The sequence below is a fragment of the Leopardus geoffroyi genome, chromosome D4 (genome assembly GCF_018350155.1).
Source record: "Leopardus geoffroyi isolate Oge1 chromosome D4, O.geoffroyi_Oge1_pat1.0, whole genome shotgun sequence".
Taxonomy (NCBI): Eukaryota; Metazoa; Chordata; class Mammalia; order Carnivora; family Felidae; genus Leopardus; species Leopardus geoffroyi.
The window spans coordinates 32,594,644-32,615,221 of NC_059342.1; the positions used below are offsets into that span (position 1 = coordinate 32,594,644).

The window sequence follows — 20,578 nt, forward strand, 5'->3', positions numbered from 1 at the left end:
TTTTTGTTTTGTTTTGTTTTTTGTTTTCTTTTTATTTTGAGAAATGTCTTAACTACTGAAAGGTTGGAGTAGTGCGATGAACACTTGGATACTCTTCATTTAGATTCACCAGTTGTTAATATTTGCCTCATTTCCTTTGTTTCTCTGTTGCTCTGCCATTGTCTCCCTTTGTCTCTTTCTTTGTCTCTCTGCTATAACAGTTGAAAGTAAGTTGCAGACATTTTGATAGTTCAACTTTAATTATTTCAGCATGTGTTTTAATATCATCTAATATACAGATCACATTCATGAGATCCTAATTTTGCCAATAATATTTGTAAACTGGGTTTCCTCCAATCTAAATGATCCAGTCAAGAATTTCTCTTTATAATTAATCAGTGATTTATAGAGTGATACTTAGAGGATAGATAACTATCCTGTATCCCAGCAGCCTTTCACCCAGTGAATTTACATCCATTGATAATCTTTGCCCGAATCAGTTACTATAATATTTTTAAACTTTTCGTATTTTGAAACATAAAATAAGGTAGAAAGTGCACAAAACAGAAACTTAAAGCTTCATAAATTATTGCAAGGTGAACATCTGTGTATCATCACTGACATCAAGGAATATATTTACTAGCATACTAGAGTTCCCCTACACATCCCCTTCACTCATCGTATGTTTTATCCAAAGATAATCACTATTCTGACTTTATGGCAGTCACTTCTTTTTTTTCTTTAAGAATATAGTTCATTATATTCTGTTTCTGAATTTTATATAGCCAGAATCATTCAGCGTATATTCTTTTTGTCTGGCTTCTTTCATACCTTATAAACATTTCTAAATTTTTTCTACATTCATTTTCTTTGCTCTATAATATTCTATTGTATGAATATGCCTCAATGTATTTATTGTTGTGCCACCAAGGGTCATGTTGGTTGTTTTAGTTTTTGCTTTTATGAACAAAACTTTCATGGATGTTCTGCACATGTTTCCCTGAGCATGGAATGGTGTGTTTATATTGGGTGTATGCCTAGTAGTGGTTATAGGGTATGTACATAGTTAGCTTCAGAAGAAAACTCTTTTCCAGTTTTCACCTTCTTATAGCAATGTTTTCAGATTCCCCATTGTTCACATCCTATCTAATATTAGGTATTGTTGGTCTTTTAAATTTAGCCATTCTGTTGGGTGTGTGTTGTAGTTGTGGTTTTAAGTTGCATTGTGATTTTTTCCCCTTATGTTCATTGACTGTTTGGATTTTCCCTTTTATTGAGGTACCTTTTTAAGACTCTTGAATATTTTTATTTTGTGTCATGCTTTTCTTACTGCTTTATAGTTCTTTATACATTCTAGATATGAAATAGTGGCACAATTTAAAATTTTCTAGATGGATCTCTAAATTGAAAGGAACATTCTCATTTCCAAATATGGACTAGACATTAGATGATACTGTGGAATTATTGTTGTCCTATTAAATATAATGATGGCATAGTGACTCTATTTTTTTATTAATTAAAGATACACATTTAAACATATGCAGGTTAAATGACATGGGGTCTGGGATTTGTTTTTAAAATACTTTAGAAAATAAAATGGTTTGGATATAGTTGAAAGAAGATTGAAAAAATATTGGTAATTGATGGCAGTAGATGATAATACATGGCATTTTAAATATGTGTATGTTTGAAATACTAAAATAAAGTTAAAAAAAAGAGAAAACATTCCCCATTGCCCTTCTGGGTTTTCATTAATACAAGTAAATTCTGTGTTGAGAATTTGTTTATTAAGGTAGCATATCCTTATGTGGAAAAATGAAAAAATATAGGCAAATATGAAGACAAAAATAAAAATTACCTATAAGCTTACCAAACGGAAACAACCTCTTTATGATTTCCTTTGGCTTTTCATTTTATGTGAGTGTGTATATATGTATGCACGTGATTGCACCTTAGTTTGCGTTTCCCCAAAGCACCAAGGAAGTTTTAACAGTTTTTGACTTTAGAAACATTTTCTAATATTGCATTTTAGAAGATCATTCAGTGAATTCTAGTTCCTGCCATGTTTAGATTGCCACATTGTAATTTGTATTAGATTATTGCTATATATTTTTTATTTCAATTCTAGTTTATTCTTAATGATTTATTCTTCAGTGATAACAGATATATTTTTAAGCTTAACATGTTATGATTACTTATATCTGGGAAAATGAGCACCATTAACAGTTAGGCTTCCTTACAGAACATGGCACCTTGTCTTTTGTTTTTAAAATTTTTTTAATGTTTTTATTTATTTTTGAAGGAGAGAGAGACAGAGCATAAGCAGGGGAGAAACAGAGAGAGAGGGAGACATAGAATCTGAAGCAGGCTCCAGGCTCTACGCTGTCAGCACAGAGCCCGATGTGGGGCTCGAACTCACGAACTGTGAGATCATGACCTGAGCCGAAGTCAGACGCTCAACTGACTGAGTAACCCAGGCGCCCCCATGGCACCTTGTCTTATGAAAGTAGCTTCTGTGGGATTTCCATTGGAATGAGTAAGGCAGAGTAAATACTGTTGACATTTTATATTTGAGACCTAGGGAGATATTTCCAAAGTTCCTAGGCTAGTAGAGGGGCTGCCAGGTGCTCTTATTACCTCTCCTACCAGTTTTAAGGAAACAATTATGTAGAGTTAATCTCTTAGTTGTAGAAATGTGTAAAACTAGGTTGTTGTCAACCACAAATTCCCCGAGCTGATGGTTTATTTTGTGCCTTCTCTGGTTTCTTCCATGTGGTATGATGGCAAGTTTTCAGGCTTCCGAGAGGAAGATTGAGCTGAGGAATCATCTGGATTCTGGACTGAGAGGTTGCATGTCTGAGTGACCTAAAATGAAATGAAATTTTGTGTTTATTATTAAAATTTTTAAAAAATGTTTATTTATTTTTGAGACAGACACAGAGCAGGGGAGAGGTAGAGAGAGAGGGAGACACAGAATCTGAAGCAGGCTCCAGGCTCTGAGCTGTCAGCACAGAGCCCGATGTGGGGCTCACACTTGTCAACTGAGAGAGAGATCATGACCTGAGCCAAAGTCAGATGCTCAACCGACTGAGCCACCCAGGTGCCCTGTAAATTATTTTTTTCTAACCACCCTGTGGGATCATTGGCCTCTTTGTTCCTTTTTGCATATATAATTAAGAGTTAGAAGCAGTATATCTGGGGCAGTTTTCAGAACAATTAACATAAAAATGCCCTGAATTAGCTTTCCATATTTGATAGTGAAATAACATAATTGTTTATGGCACAGAAGAGGCTGATGGACTTTGGTTTCCTGTGCTTAGCAATGTGCTGCTTGTATTTGAAAACCAGTTACACATTGGCAGTGCTTCAACGAACATTGACTTTAGACTTCAGATTTGAGTAACTTTAGTTATTAAAATCCAATGAACAAAATCCACTGGTTTATAAACATGACATTTTAAAGCATCCTTATCATTTCCATGTTCTGAAGTCAGGAATCTGTCATTTTGGTAGGACCTACAAGGCATAGTATTTTATGGAATTTGTGTAGGCTCTGAGGGAACATTTAGTAGCTCCAAAGTTGAGTTGATATTTTCAAAGCTTTTGGAGCATACAGAAAGATGAGAGAGATGTTATAGACTGCTACTGGTAAACAAAACCAATCATGTTTATGACACCATAATTCAGACAAATGAAAAACAACTTGTTTTTGCCCCCTTGAGGTAGATGGAGAGTAACAAGAGAAAGAGTGCATTAAAGAGAGTGACAAAGAGTGAGTGTACCAGTAACCCACAACTGTCAGCAGTGTTTGAAATCATCACAACGAATGTGCATTGGAAAAGCATTGTTTTGCTTTTTTCTATTGTTTCCTTGAATTGTTTAACTGTTTGGCTTAATATTTAAATTATATTGAAAACTGGTTTGATATGGTTCATGGCATTATTTTGGAAGGAATTATGGTCATCAAATTGTAGTTTACTTTTCCCCCTAATGTCTAGTTGTGGCCATTTTAGTAGAATGATTGAAAAACCATAGCTTTTTTTTTTTTTGTGTGAGTCTGGGAGTTCTTGGAGAGGGTGTGGGGAGGTGAGAGAAACAGTTTGTGTAGGGTACAGAGATGAATAAGGAGCCTTGTTTTCAAGTAATTATTCATAGGCTTAGAGGGGCAATAAAGTACAATGAGCTTGGCCATAAAAGCAAGTGTAGGGTTCCAGGGAGCCAGGAGGAGACACACTGAGAGCAAGCTTGGCACTGAAGGAACACTTGCTAGAGCAGAGAGGACATCTGAGCTTGGCCTAGATGAGTAAGTTCAAGTCAGGTAAAGGAAGCAGAGAGGAGGATGGGGCAGGAATTAGGCAGATTTGTGGGTAAGACCACACTGAATTTGGAGGCTTTTCTATGAGCTTCAGCTAGAAGAGGGTGAGGCCAATCTGGAATAGTGTGATCTGCGGGGAAGGGATCTGCTCTAGGCTGGAGACAGGGCTGTAGGTATGGTCCCCGACCTGTGGTGCTATAGTGACCCCACCTGCTCAAATGTTTGTCTTGCAGCACAAGGCAAATCTTTTGGGCAAAGAGGTGCCATTTTAGTGATTATCAGTCTTGAATACAACACAGGAATTAGAGATGAGGGTGTTCACAAAGGTCTAGTTGAGAACAATCAGCCTTGATAGTAAAGGGAGAAAGGCTTGGAGATCCCAGGGCATGAGTGTTGGTTCCTCTTTCAATTTTTTTTTAAAGTTTATTTTATTTTGAGTGCATGCCTGCTGGAGAGAGGCAGAGAGAGAGAGAGAGAGAGAGAGAGAGAGAGAGAGAGAGAAGGAGAGGAGAGAGAGAGGAGAGAGAGAATCTGAAGCAGGCTCTGTGCTGTCAGTGTGTAGCCTGACATGGGGCTCAATCCCAAACACCGTGACATCATGTCCTGAGCTGAAACCTAGAGTCGGATGCTTAATGACTGAGCCACCCAGGTGCTCTGGTTCCTTTTTCATTCTGCCACTTCTTTCAGAGCTTAATTTCCTTTGATACTAAAGAATCTCAGTTGGTACCATGGGCAGTAGACTAGGGCAATAGTAACAGTCACATGATTTAAACAAGTTACTGTTTTTTAAATAGAAATACCAAGGCTGTTAAAGGCATATGGTGACACAGTCCAGAGCATGGCTTGACAGTCAGATTCTCTCTTTGGCTTGTCTTTATAAATAAAGTTTTACTGGAGCATAGCCTAATTCATTCATTTATGTATTATGGCTTTTTTCACCATAAGGGTAGAGTTAAGTAGTTGTGACAGAGATTGTATGGCCCACAAAAGCTAAAATATTTATTGTTTGGCCCTTTGCATAAAAAATTTGGCAACCCCTAATACAGAGGCATAATTATTTACTCTTGCTCAAAACCTTTTTGAGATAGATGGGATATAATTCTACATGTTCTCAGGAGAATGTGATTCATTTACATTGACTCCACTGATACCTTGAGACAATTAAATTGAGATATTTGGTTATGTCAGGAATTTTCTGTAATGAAAGAGGTTTTTGAGCTTAGAGGTAGAGCAACCTGTGTTCTTGGGTGGCCCTAGATGACTCCTTGGTAACAGTAACAGAAGCTTAAGAGTCCTAAGATGTGAATTTTTGTTGTTGTTATGCTTCACTAAGGACTTACTTTCTTTAAAAGTAAGTTTTATTTATTTTTATCTTATTTTTTAAAAATTTATTTATTGTTTAATTTGTATCCAAGTTAGTTAGCATAACGTGCAACAATGATTTCAGGAGTAGATTCCTTAATGCCCCTTACCCATTTAGGCCACCCCCTCTCTCACAATCCCTCCAGCAACCCTCAGTTTGTTCTCTATATTTAAGAGTCTTTAATGTTTTGTTCCCCTCCGTGTTTTTATATTATTTTTGCTTCCCTTCCCTTATGTTCATCTGTTTTGTATCTTAAAGTCCTCATATGAGTGAGGTCATATGATATTTGTCTTTCTCCGACTAATTTCGCTTAGCATAATACCCTCCAGTTCTATCCATGTAGTTGCAAATGGCAAGATTTCATTCTTTTTGATTGCTGAGTAATACTCCACTATATATATATAAACACCACATTTTCTTTATCTATTTATTCATCGATGGACATTTAGGCTCTTTCCATACTTTGGATATTGTCAATAGTGCTGCTATAAACATTGGGGTGCATGTGTAAAAAACAGCACACCTGTGTCCCTTTGATAAATACTTATTAGTAGGGCAATTGCTGGGCCATAGGGTAGTTCTATTTTTAATTTTTTTGAGGAACCTCCATACTGTTTTCCAGAGTGGCTGCACCAGTTTGCATTCCCAGCAGCAGCGCAAAAGAGATCCTCTTTCTCTGCATTCTTACCAACATCTGTTGTCTGAGTTGTTAATGTTAGCCATTCTGACTGGTGTGAGGTGGTATCTCATTGTGGTTTTGATTTGTATTTCCCTGATGATGAGTGATGTTGAGCATTTTTTCATGGGTCTGTTTGCCATCTGGATGTCTCCTTTGGAAAAGTGTCTATTAATGTCTTTTGCCCATTTCTTCACTGGGTTATTTGTTTTTTGGGTGTTGAGTTTGATAAATTCTTTATAGATTTTGGACACTAACCCTTTATCTGATATGTCATTTGCGAATATCTTCTCCCATTCCTTCGGTTGCCTTTTAGTTTTGCTGATTGTTTTCTTCGCTGTGCAAAAGATTTTTATTTTGATGAGGTCCTAGTAGTTCATTTTTGCTTTTGTTTCCCTTGCCTCTGGAGATGTGTTGAGTAAGAAGTTGCTGCAGCCAAGATCAAAGTGGTTTTTGCCTGCTTTCTCCTCGAGGATTTTGATGGCTTCCTGTCTTACATTTAGGTCTTTTATCCATTTTGAGTTTATTTTTTGTGTATGGCATAAGAAAGTGGTCCAGGTTCATTTTTCTGCATGTTACTGTCCAGTTTTCCAGCACCATTATCTGAAGAAACTGTCTTTATTCCATTGGATATTCTTTCCTGCTTTGTCAAAGATTAGTTGACCATATGTTTGTGGGTCCATTTCTGGGCTCTGTGTTCTGTTCCATTGATCTGAGTGTGTGTTTTTGTGCCAAACAAAGGAAGTGCTAATTGTACATTTAAAAAGTTAGCCTTCTGTTAAAAGAAGCATGAGAATTTCTTTAGGAAACACACACACACAAAAGAAATACAAAGAGAAAAGAGGAACAGGGAGAAAAAAGTCCTGTAACTATGTGGGGATGATTCAGCTTAGCTAAGAGACATGAAGTAAACAGGTATCTGTAGAAAAGACAAACTAGAACATTTCTGAGGTAGCCAGTAGCTGTGTGTACTTCTACAGACCTTTGGAGATGGAGTACGTCCCTTTGTTCTGTATGTGAGAGCTAAGCACAAGCGTTAACATTATTTATACTAGGACAGTGAGAGTGAAACATTCAGACTTGTGTTCTGTGCTGTTTAGGATGGCATTTCTAGTAATACTTATATAGTATAACGGTGATCCTCTTAATGATGGTAATGGTTCATTAAATCAAGGTTTAAAATGAAATTCAATATGCTTTGTTTAAGCTGGCTATTATCTTTATAACTGGTAACACTAGAAGGATCTCTAAGAGTGTTGTCTGTTTTCAAAAGAGTCCTCTATGCAAGATTTCCCTTTGTTGATTGTGACTTATAGCTCTACCTTTAAGGCTCATCCATCTCCTCCACTGCCCACGCTTTCTTCTTTGAATATCTCATATCATCACAGATAGTGCAGTCTGCAATGACCCCTTTGAACCGATGTTGTCAGAGTATTGTACCAGCAAGGAGCTTAGCTTATCCACATCATCGCAGTTCTCACTTAAGAACAAGTTAGCCTTTGGATGCTTTGCATCCAGGTACTTTGTCCTGAAATCAACCTATGAGATGGCATTGCATTAAGATTGATAGTTTCCTTTGTGTGTCACCATCTTTGATGATAGTTTTCTGCAGTTCACTGGAGGAAGATAGCACATCTCACTGTGAGGGGAAGCTGCTTCACCCGTGACTTACAGCTTGTGCCATCTATCACTGTTTATAAATCTCTCAGACTTGCTTTGAAATTCAGTTCCCCCCCCACCCCCAAATCATGTTCTCTCCCACTGCAGCTGCTTCCAGATCTCTGAAGGTGTCCACTACCCTTCCCTGTACCAGCCTGGTACCCAGTGGCCTGGTACTTAGAATGGCTCTCAGTCCACTGTACAAGGAGTTTCTCTAGTTTCTCAAATATTGTGTTGGCTTAAGCACAGTTAAGCTTTCTAGCACTGTTGTATTTACTAGATAGGGACATGTCTATGTCTATTCCCAAATTTCATTGGGAATTTTTAGTTTCTCAGAAGACATTTTTATTAATAAGATGGGATGATGATAGCATTGATGCTCAGTACATTTAATATGAGCACAAGGCATGATTACCTCCCCTTTTGGGAGAACAGTTGAGATACAACTTAACTGTTATATACATTCCCTTACCCGGATTTGTATACAACCAAAATGAATCTTTTGGTGGACATTCACAGTCATTATAGAGAGTTTTTGATGTGGATAGTGCATTTTGGGTGAAAAAAATTTATAATTCTAGCAAATTTGGAAAATGAATATAGAAAATTAAGGATGCGTATGTTTATGTGAATATTTCTTCCTCAGTAGACTCTGGGTCCAGGGATGGCAGGTGTTACTTCTCATAGACTGTTCAACCCCAGCCCCCGTCATAGTGTCTGTTGCAAAGAATGCACTGAAATAATTGTAGAATTGATGACTGTATAACATTTAAAAAATAATCTGAGGACAAATCATGGAGTTTCTTGAATGTTTTTGGTTATTGCTTGAACTGTTTGAGGTTATTTTAGTAGGGGAAATGACAGGATCAGAATCATGCTTTAGGAAATGTGATCAGATAATGGTCTGTAAGATGGACTAGTCACAGCCAGAAGCTTGGAAAGTGCTTTGAAGAGCAGGAAGAGGAATAGGGTAGAGTGATCTTCCCTAGTGCATGTTTTTCTGAACAGTGAGGCAGTGGTTCTCAAACTTTTTGGTCTCAGGACCCCTTTATGCTTCTAATAATTTATTGCGGACCTCTAAGAGCTTTTCCTTATGTAGGCTATGTCTATCCTTGTTTATTTTATTAGAAATTAAAACTGAGAATATTTAAAAACTCCTTAATTCATTAAAAATCATTATATAATAACATACATATTTTTATTAAAAAATGACTATACCTTCCTAGGCAAAAAATTAGTGAGAGGAGTGGCATTTTTTTACATTTTTTCAAATCTCTAATGTCTAGCTTAATAGAAGACCTCTGGATTTATATACTTGCTTCTGCATTTAGTCTGGTGATGTCATGTGGCCTGCAGAAACTCGACCTCATGTGAGAATGAGAGTGTAAAGGCACATAATGTCTTGGTATAATTAAGACTGTTTTGATGCCACAGACCCTAATGGGACCTGGGTATTTCCCAGTGGTCCCCAGAAAGCACTTGAAAACTTCTCCTGTAAGATATTTTGCAAAAGATTCCTTCACTGATCTCAGTCTGCATAGATGATACAGGGATCTTGAGGCAAGGGAACAATGTTCCATTCTTGATACTGACCTTCCAGTAACTGTGTTCCTGATATATACTTCAAAGCCCTAATTACATTGAGAGACAGTGGTTCTCAAACTGGAAGACCTGGAGTTCTTTGGGGGAATACCATGCCATATGTTCTGTCATATAACTCAGGCAAAATTTTACAAGCAGAAAATGGACTTAGGATGTGAACTCAAGTCCTTAAGTCTCAAAATATAGAAAATATTTTAAAGAAATTATATTTCTAACTTTATCCTTAAGTATTAATTTGCTAGTCATCCAGGTATTTATTAATGGACAATTGATAGAAAATTAAAAATATTTTGAAAAATACCATGGTAAGCCTTAAGACAAAAATGCAGTGTCTTATTCTGTGTATTTCTCCTTGAGAGCTGGAGAATTTTTTCCCCTGCTATTTATGTACTGGATGGATGGATATGTGTTTGGAGTCCTCTTTCCAGTTTCTTTTGTTCATTTTCTGATGGTCTATGAGTATAAATATATAAATATTTAACATAAAAATTTCTTTTTGTTAATAGAAATGTTAAGGAGGAGCTTAGCCTGGGTGGCTCTGTTGGTTAAGTGTCTGACTCATGTTTTTGGCTTAGGTCGTGATCTCACAGTTCCTTGAGTTAGAGCCCTGCATCGGGCTCTGTGCTGACAGTGCAGAGTTTGCTTGGGATTTTCTCTCTCTCCCACTCTCTCTGACCCTCCCCCACTCATGCTGCCTCTGTCTGTCTCAAAATAAACTTAAAAAACATATAAATGTTAAGGATAAAAAATGTGCAAAGCATTATGTAAGAGAAAAAATTTGAAATCACTCATAATCCTGGCATTCAGAGACACTACCTGTCAAAAATGTTTAATGTATTTCTTTCCAATGTTTTTTCTCTATTTAATGCTCTAGAACTGTATTTTTTTTTTTTTTTTTTTTTTTTTTTTTACAGATATGGTATCATAGTGAACATATTTGGTCCTTTCTTTTCCTCTCCCATTTTAACACATTATGAACTCTTTCCTGTGTTGATAGATACTCTTCAAAAGGGTGATTTAACATTTATTTTATCTGTCTTACTTTTATTGGTAGGTTGATTTTCTTGGGTGGAGGAAAACATAAATCTAAGGTGAAGAGGGATGCAAACAGGCTGTGGAGGCAGGGAGGATATAACAACTCCTGGTTGCGGGTCAGTTTAGGGGTAGGCCACAGTCCACAGTGAGGTGGGCAGATTATTGCCAACCCAAGAGAGTGGCACTTTGCCACAGACACTGGCTGCCTCATTTCCTGCCTTTCCTGCACAACCTCTTTAAATAGAAGGCCATATTAAAAAGTTGAGAATATTTGACCTATTTATTTATATAATCAATGCCTGCTATCCCTAGCCGTGACTTTCAGGAGAGCTCTGTCTTTGCCTTAGATTCTTCATCTGTAAAGGGAAGGATTTGAATAAACTGTTGTCTGAAGTTCCTCCCAGATTAAAAATGTTTGCTTCATATGAGCAACATTTCTTCAAGAAAGTGAACTGGATTCTTCGATAGTGAAGTTTATGAGTTCTAGATTTTTTTCATATTATAATCTTGTCAAGAGCCCCTCTATAGAAATCTTTTGGCTAAAGCATGGGAATCTTTACACTAAGATTTTAGTTGCAATGACATATTGTATATATGTATATATGTATATATATATATATATATAATTATATATTTGTATAATTATATATCTGTATAATTACATAAATTATATATTTATATGTATAATGGGGGAGCTTAAATACCTTTATCCACCAGATGGTGCACTTGGACAACAAATTTATCTAAGGCTGAGCATTTCCAAATGAAGTTAAACAGTTTAAACTGAGTCACGAATGGAGTTCCTTTTCATTTTGTATTTTTATCATGTCAGTATATCATTTATCTTGAAATAAGAAGTAATTTAAAGCCAGAACACTGTGTGTGTAATTTTCACATCCAAGGTAAAATGTCATTATTCCAGACATGTTTTGGTGCAAAGAGAGAACTATTGGTTTATAGGATCATGACTTTCAGATTTTAGTTCTGTGAAATAAGGCTTCTAGTTAGTCAAAACTCATTATCTGCTGGCATATTATGGCTGATCTTCAGTGAATGAAGTCTTAACCTGCATGATCCCATATTATGCCATCTAGACAGGGGAGGTGATGGTATTTCCAATTCACTAGTCATATTGCATCTAGAATGTTCCATCAGTTCTGGAAGCTTTTAGAGGGCTATTGCCAGAGCAGCATACCAGGAATTGTATAGGAACTGCCAATGGAAGAGAATTAAAGCCCAGATGCAGGGTGACCTCAGAGTATATCACCACTGCCTTCAAGTGTGTTGCATGTGAGAAGGTTAGGTGAGATCACTGTAGGGAACATCAATTTTGTCTCTGGAAGAACTTTCTGAAGAATACATCTCTGCCCCAGAACAGATTGGGCTGCCACTTGAGATAAGCAGCTGTTGACCTCAGCATGTTTATGGGAAAAACTGTTTGATCTTATGTTGGAAATGATTTTGGGTCCTGAGGAGGGGTGTAATCCCTGAGATTATGGTGAGGATTAAAGGTACAGAGGCCCTCAGGCATATGAGCCATGGTGAGGGGTAAGGATGCTAAGGGTTGTGTGGGTACTAGATGATCAGTAGGCCCAGAGGGGCAAATATCTGTGGGAAAGTATTAGGGAAGCAGCAGTAGGAATTACTGAAGGGGCAAGAACATGAAGCCAAGAGGTGAAGAACCAGAATTTTATTACTGAATTTGACTGGTGATCATAAAATCATTGATTTTACCTGGAAGGAGTGTTGGAAATCATATGATGTAGTTAACACATTTAATAGATGAAGAACCTCAGACTGAAATGTGAGGATTCATCTAAGATGACACATACTTAGTGGCAGAGCTTGGGAGGCCCTCGTTCCCATTCTCTTTCTACTACTCTACAGTGGTACCAGGAAGGAAAATTAGAACTTTGAACTGTGTTGTGTACTCTGGACCTCTTCCTGTCTTGGGTTAATATCTGCCAGGGTCTTCACTGGATGTTTAGTATCTTCAGAAGCAAGCTTCTTCTGTTCCCATTGCAGCCCAGGCTTTGTCTGCAGGCTTATAAAAGTACTCTGATAAGGCATGTCCATTTGAAGCCCCATTCTTACTTTGGCCCCACTCTTCCCCATTAAAAAAAAAAAAAAAAAGGAAGATGAAGATAATCTAGATTTCATCTTTATTATGGCTTTTAAAGACATGGAAGTGGGTATTTTTTTTAAAGGGATTTTATAGAGTAGAAAGACTCATGTAACTCTGCTGTAAAAAAGGAACTATTGATCCACACCTTCTGCTTCTAGAATCTGTTTTAGAAATGATCAGATATATGGGTCAATACTTATGCACCAAAATTATTTTCCAGTGTTTCTTAAAATTAGAGCAAAGAATGTAAAACGATGTGTGTGTTACAAAGGAAAATAATGATACAAATTCTTATAGACATGAAGTAATATGTACAATAAAATAGATGTTAAGAAATGTTCATAATTCAATGGTGAGTGAATAAACCAAAGTAACTGTGTATAGCTATATCCCCAAGATCTTGAAATGCCCACATTGGGTTTCCAGTATTGTGTAGAATTCCCATGATAAATCATCCAATTGACCATGGGCAGAGAGTGGCTGGTCTGGCTGAAATGGAGAGGTTGTGGAACTGCTCCCACATACCAGTTTCCTAGCCTGGATTCCTCAAAGTGAGTTACCACCTGTCAGTGGGCTTTTGGGGTCACTGGAATATAATTAGAGCCACAGATTCCAGAAGTCTGATTCTAATTATGTTTTAATTTAAAATATTTCTTTTTAGAGAAAGGTATAACTAAAATTATATAATGGTTTTCTTTTGTTTGCAGGTTTATAAGTAAGTTTGATCTCTTAAAAACTTATATTCCAAATTTTCTACAATGAGAAAATATAGTTTAATATTCAGGGAAATTATTGTTAGTTCCCCCATTTTCACTGAAGGAATAATGTTGAGCCTGTGTATATGATCCAGAATTTTACACTGTGAAGAATGAAAATGAGATCATTGTTCATGCCTTAGATTGTTTTTATTTATGAACAATGAAAGGGAAGCTCAATAGTTGCAGCTCTCTGCCAAGTGTTATGAGAGTGTGTTAAATCTAAAATTGCTTTAAGTGAGAAGTTACACCAAGAGAAAAATGAAGCAAGGTGGAAAAAAACAACTGGGAGAAACAGAAGAAAAAGTAGATAGAAGTCTATAGAAGAATTTGGAGAGACAGATAAAATCTTTTCTAAATTGGGATTTTCCTGGAATTATTAATAAGTATCAAGTAGTAAAGAGGGTGAAAACAGATACTAAGTACTTAGGTAGTCTAAGTACCTAAGTACTTAGGTAGTACTTTAGGTAGTCATGAAAGTGTATTATACAAATGTTTTGAAATACTGTGTTACACTATAGTATAATACACTTAAAACAGTTGGATGAACAAGGGCTTGCTTAATCTAGAAAAGTATGAATACATTAGTAAAGATTGTTGTGTTTTTAATTTCCCATATGAAAAAACTAACTTACCAGGGTGTAAGTATGGGATTTTCTTGTTTTATTAAATATGGAGACAACTGATCCTCTTTAAAGGAGAACAAGGCTTCATTATGGTTCAGGTCCCCTTTAGGATACTCTTCAAGGGCCATGTGTCGATGTGTAAAATAAGTTTGACAATTCTGTTTATTACATCTGTGATTTTTTTTTTTAATTTTTTTTTCAACGTTTATTTATTTTTGGGACAGAGAGAGACAGAGCAAGAACGGGGGAGGGGCAGAGAGAGAGGGAGACACAGACTCGGAAACAGGCTCCAGGCTCTGAGCCATCAGCCCAGAGCCCGACGCGGGGCTCGAACTCACGGACCGCGAGATCGTGACCTGGCTGAAGTCGGACGCTTAACCGACTGCGCCACCCAGGCGCCCCACATCTGTGATTTTTTTTAATAGACAGCAGATCTTTGAGTAAATCTATTAGTCCTGCTCTTAGCCTAAGCCAGTATTTACAAATCATCTTCTTGACAAGTAGTCCTTTAAAAAAATAGAAAGTAAAAAGCATACTAACTTTCCTTTCCAGTTATTGAGGGATACAAGGAAGTTTTTACCTCCTTGATTATATAAAACTAGGTGGTTTAGAGTTGATTTTTCTGGCTCATTGCTTGGCTGTGTGGCTTCAGAATAGTTGAGCCAGAGTTGGTTAAAGTTTTCCATTCTCACTCTTGAATGGCAGCTCCTTGATTATGAGCTGTGAGATCTTAGGCAAGTTATCCAGTTTCTCTTGGCTGCAGTTTCCTCATCTATAAAATGGCACTGATAATAGATGATTTTAGTGTCTGCCTCAGGGTAAAAGATGTTACAAATGAAATACCTTGTGGCCTGTTCCATAGTATATGTTGGGTAAATGTTACTTGCTGGTGGTGGCACTATTAAAGCAAGAAAGGCAAAAATCCTGAGTCTGTAATGAGATATCCAATAGCTGATTCCAGGAGGACTGGGAAGATTCTGTTCTGCAATAGTCATTTATGTGTAAGTCTAGGCCAGCAGTTGAAACTTTCTAATCATCTGTCAAAGCCTGTCAGAACCATAAAGGATGTTTGCTTAGGGATTAATGCTTTAAAAAATACCCCCGTTTTTTTTTAAGATATAGACCATCATCTTGTCACTGGCCAGACAGAATTTGGTGCCATGGTGTGTGTATCAGGAGAGATCTACTTTATTGTGATTTTTTCTTTATTGTATTTTTGGAATGTAACACCTGATTATGTGCAGTGTATTTAAGTTTTAAAGCACCATGATACATTGAATACCTCAAACGTACCATGCAGTCCAACAGTAGAATGTTAACAGTACTTGGCCATGGATTACTCTCTACAGCCCTTCCTTGCTACCCTACCCTATCACTCAGGGGTGCCTTAATTTTGTGTTTGATTTTTTGCCTTTTAAAAACATAATTTTCTCACAGATGCGTGTGTGTGTGTGTATGTGTGTGTGTGTGTGTGTGTGTGTGTGTGTGTAGTATAAAAAATAAACGTTACTATATATATGTATATACAATATATTTACAATGTATATACAATATAGTAATGTTTATTTATTTATTTTGAGGGAAAGAGCACAAGCAGAGGAGGGGCAGAGAGAAAGGGAGAGAGAAAATCCCAAGCAGTTGCACTAATAGTGCAGAGCCTGTCATGGGGCTCAATCTCCCAAACTGAGAGATCATGATCTGAGCCAACATGAAGAGTTGGATGCTTAACTGATGCACAGGTGCCCCACAGATGCGTGTGTGTGTGTATACATATATATATATATATATATATATATATATATATATATATACACGTATATATATATATTTTTTTTTTCAGATCAGCACATTTATTTTTTATTTATTTATTATATGAAATTTATTGTCAAATTAGTTTCCATACCACATCCAGTGCTCATCCCAAAAGATGCCCTCTTCAATGCCCATCACCTACCCTCCCCTCCCTCCCACCCCCCCATCAACCCTCAGTTTGTTCTCAGTTTTAAAGAGTCTCTTGTGCTTTGGCTCTCTCTCCCACTCTAACCTCTTTTTTTTTTCTTTTTTTTCCTTCCCCTCCCCCATGGGTTTCTGTTAAGTTTCTCAGGATCCACATATGAGTGAACACATATAGTATATGTCTTTCTCTGTATGGCTTATTTCATTTAGCATAACACTCTCCAGTTCCATCCACGTTGCTACAAAAGGCCATATTTCATTTTTTCTCATTGCCACGTAGTATTCCATTGTGTATATAAACCACAATTTCTTTATCCATTCATCAGTTGATGGAAATTTAGGCTTTTTCCACAATTTGGCTATTGTTGAGAGTGCTGCTATAAACATTGGGGTACAAGTGCCCCTATGCGTCAGTACTCCTGTATCCCTGGGGTAAATTCCTAGCAGTGCTACTGCTGGGTCATAGCGTAGATCTATTTTTAATTTTTTGAGGAACCTCCACACTGTTTTCCAGAGTGGCTGCACCAATTTGCATTCCCACCAACAGTGCAAGAGGGTTCCCGTTTCTCCACATCCTCTCCAGCATCTATAGTCTCCTGATTTGTTCATTTTGGCCATTCTGACTGGAGTGAGGTGATATCTGAGTGTGGTGTTGATTTGTATTTCCCTGATGAGGAGCAATGTTGAGCATCTTTTCATGTGCCTGTTGGCCTAGATGCATATATTTTTAAGCAATATATTCATTTCGCTTATTTTGACCTTAATAGAAATAGTATCACTTTATGTAGTCTTTGAGACATTTTTTTTACCCAACAATAGGCTTCCCAGGATTATTCGTATTATTTGTGAATAATTTTCGATGCTGTATAATATTCTCTTTGGTGAATATATATTTTATTTTTTATTATCTTGCCAGGGGACATTTTCTGTTTCTTTTTTAAATAATAGATATTTCTGGGTGATACAGGTGAAGGGCATTAGAGTACACTTAACATGATGAACACTGAGTAATGCATGGAATTGTTGAATCACTATATTGTATACCTGTAACCAATATACTGCCTGTTAGCCCTACTGGAATTAAAATTTAAAAATATAAATAAATATTGCTGTTGTGAGCACATTTCTGTGCATGGTTCCTAGTGCATATGTATAAAAGTTTCCCTAAAGCAGTTACCTTGGAATGGAAGTGCTAGCTCGTGGAGTGTTCAACATTATCACATACTGTTGACTTGTTTTTCAAGAAATTTGTACCAATTTACGTTCCTCCAGCAGTGTATCATCATTTTTAAGAAAGCTTTGTTGAGGTATAATTTGTATATTATAAAATTTGCCTATTTTAAGTGTAGAATTCAATGATTTTTGTGTAACCAGCACCTTGAGTCCAGTCTTAGAGCATTTCTGTTGGCTCCAAAAGCATCCTCATGCTGACATAAATTCTCAACCTTTAATTTTGTTCATCTTACTTATTGTCAATCTTTTTCCGATAAAATATCTCATATGGGAATTTGCATTTCTTTGAATACAAGTGACATACAATAGCTTTTCATGTCTTTGTTGGCATTTATGATTCCTCCATTGTGAAACATCCACTGCCTATTTTTCTGTTAGACTGTTTGACTTTTTCTGATTATTTGAGTTTTTTTTTAATGTATTCTGGAAAACAAAATTATGTCAGTTATATTTGTTGAATTATTTGCTTCATTTGTGACTTACTCCTTTATATTTTTGTTTCTTTTGTTTTCAGTGTCTTTTTCTTTTTTTTTTTTTTTTTTGTGATAATGATGAATTTAAATCCAAGCTCCTGAAGCTATCCAAGGTTATACTTTATCAGGTCATGGGACTGTTGTACACATTAAATAAAGTGAAGTTAGGGGTGCTTCAATGGCTCAGTTTGTTGGGTGCCCGATTTTGGCTCAGGTCATGATCTTATGGTTTGTGGGTTTAAGCCCCACATCAGGCCCTGTGCTGACAGCTCAGAGCCTGGAGTCTGTTTCAGATTCTGTGTCTCCCTCTCTTCTCTGCCCCTCCCCTGCTTGTGCTCTATCTCCCAAAAATAAATAAACGTTAAAAAAATTTAAAAGAATACTAAAACAGGTCTTGCAATTTATGAATTAAAAAAAATTTATTATTAAAAAAAGTGAAGTTGCACAATACCACTTAGTATGGAACATACTTTTGAATTGTTTACACATAAGCTGAAGAATTAAAAACAAAATTAGAAGCTACTCAGTTACACTAATTGTCATTTAAGTGTTGTGCACTTAATACTTGATATAGCAGTCGGTCTAGTAAGGGGTGTTAAAAGTAAGTTCATATCTTCATCCTGTTGTACCCCATGGTGAAGGTTTCTTGAGTAGGTATGTGACTAGCCAAAGGTATAGGACCAGAGGGCAAATAAAGTTCTACCACAGTTTCTGTAATTTTCACTGATTTTTTTCTTCATCAGAGAATGAACAGCAAGAGTGAAATACTTCTTTTTACATATATACAAGGTATGTTGTGAAAACGTATTTGTTTACAAACATAAAAATACTTGGTAACTGTTTTGATAAGAAAATATAATGAATATTTTATATTACACCAAAAAATGTGTTTAGTTTTTTTGAATTCCTTATCCAGAAACACTTGAAAAGGAAGAAGACAAATTATTTATCTTTACTCTCACATGGCTGTGAAGAATTAAAAATGAAGAACATTGAAATAAGTCCAGAATAACCTCAAATATTTGGCCACATAGACTATTATAATCTTCAAAAGTAGGTGTAATAGTGAAGGCTTTATAAGTGGTTTTCAATCCATAAATACAGTAGGCATTTTGGTATTTTGGCCATTTGGAAAATAAAAGCTGCAGCATCAGTAAAGGTCTGAGATGTCCCAGTTTTGTGGATTCAATTCAGTCTATTTATTTATTTTTTAAAAAGTTTATTTATTTAGAGAGCATGTGTGTGCAAGTTGGGGAGGGGCAGAGAGAGAGAGACACACACACACAGAATCCCAAGCACGTTCTGCACTGTCAGCGCAGAGCCTGATGTGGGGCTTGAACTCACCAACCATAAGATCGTGACTTGAGCTGAAGTTGGGCTCTTAACCGACTGAGCCACCCAGGTGCCCCTCAATTCAGTGTATTTAAAGTTAATTGAAGTTGATATCAAAAATTTTAGAGATAGGTTTATTTACAGTGTCTTTTAGTGAACAAAGATTTTAATGTAATTGATTTTACATCAATTTACATGTACTGCACCGTGTGTTTAATGTCTTAAATTTTATCTTCTGGTTAACTACCTCTCTTGTTTAACCCTTTCATTGAGTTTTTAGTTTAGTAATGACGTATTTCATTTCTGGAAGTCTACCCCTTCCTCCCAGATCTGACTCGCCATTCCAAATAGTTTATTTTATGAGCTTATCTTTGTGATTCCATATTTTATTTTTTTAAATATTTCATGTTCTTTAGTGTCTCTCTGGTAATTCTAATGTCAACTACCTTTGGTGGGGGCTGGTTCTAAATGCTTTGTCAGTTGTTTTTGCTAGCTTTTTCCGGTGTTGCCTTGCTTCCCTGTGTGTATAGAGATCTTTGGTTGTATGCTTTGACTTGATCTTAATTTGTGAAAAATTTATAGATCTAAATGGAGGTTGCTTTTCTCCCAAGAGGATTGGGGTTGCTTCTGTGTGGAACCAAAGACACATTAACCTCAAACCCTTAATGGTCCACACTCAATTCAGGAGTCCAAAGCTCTCTGCAATCTTTTATTTGACTGGACATTTCTCTCTTTTTCTTCTCTGCCCTCCTTCTCATATTCATAATTACCTTTTTATAAGGTGAACAGCCTGCCTTTTTTTTATGGTACTTTTGTTGCAGAATTTTAATTTATTTGTTTCTCTCTTTTTTTTTTTTTTTTAACGTTTATTTATTTATTTATTTATTATTTATTTATTTATTTTTTTATTATATGAAATTTATTGTCAAATTGATTTCCATACAACACCCAGTGCTCATCCCAAAAGGTGCCCTCCTCAATACCCATCACCCACCCTCTCCTCCCTCCCACCCCCCATCAACCCTCAGTTTGTTCTCAGTTTTTAACAGTCTCCCATCCTTTGGCTCTCTCCCACTCTAACCTCTTTTTTCCTTTTTTTTTTTTTTCTTTTTTCCTCCCCCTCCCCCATGGGTTCCTGCCAAGTTTCTCAGGATCCACATAAGAGTGAAACCATATGGTATCTGTCTTTCTCTGTACGGCTTATTTCACTTAGCATCACACTCTCCAGTTCCATCCACGTTGCTACAAAAGGCCATATTTCATTTTTTCTCATTGCCACATAGTATTCCATTGTGTATATAAACCACAATTTCTTTATCCATTCATCAGTTGATGGACATTTAGGCTCTTTCCATAATTTGGCTATTGTTGAGAGTGCTGCTATGAACATTGGGGTACAAGTGCCCCTATGCATCAGTACTCCTGTATCCCTTGGGTAAATTCCTAGCA

General features: G+C 36.5%; 1 protein-coding gene and 1 long non-coding RNA gene across 22 annotated transcripts in view; one reads left to right on the forward strand and one right to left on the reverse strand.

Moving 5' to 3' along the window:
* KDM4C (lysine demethylase 4C) overlaps positions 1-20,578 on the forward strand; it is a 428,186-nt gene that overhangs the window by 54,678 nt on the left and 352,930 nt on the right. The window contains exon 6 of one of the 20 annotated variants that reach the window (XM_045468834.1): positions 18,541-18,586. The exons of the other annotated variants lie outside the window; for them this stretch is intronic. Coding sequence (XP_045324790.1) covers positions 18,541-18,586 — 46 coding nt within the window. The remainder of the gene's footprint in view (positions 1-18,540; positions 18,587-20,578) is intronic. 20 annotated transcript variants of the gene reach the window in all.
* LOC123593224 overlaps positions 2,531-20,578 on the reverse strand; it is a 74,677-nt gene continuing 56,629 nt past the window's right edge. For both annotated transcript variants that reach the window (XR_006710197.1, XR_006710196.1), the window contains exon 5: positions 2,531-2,844. This is a non-coding gene — a long non-coding RNA (uncharacterized LOC123593224). The remainder of the gene's footprint in view (positions 2,845-20,578) is intronic.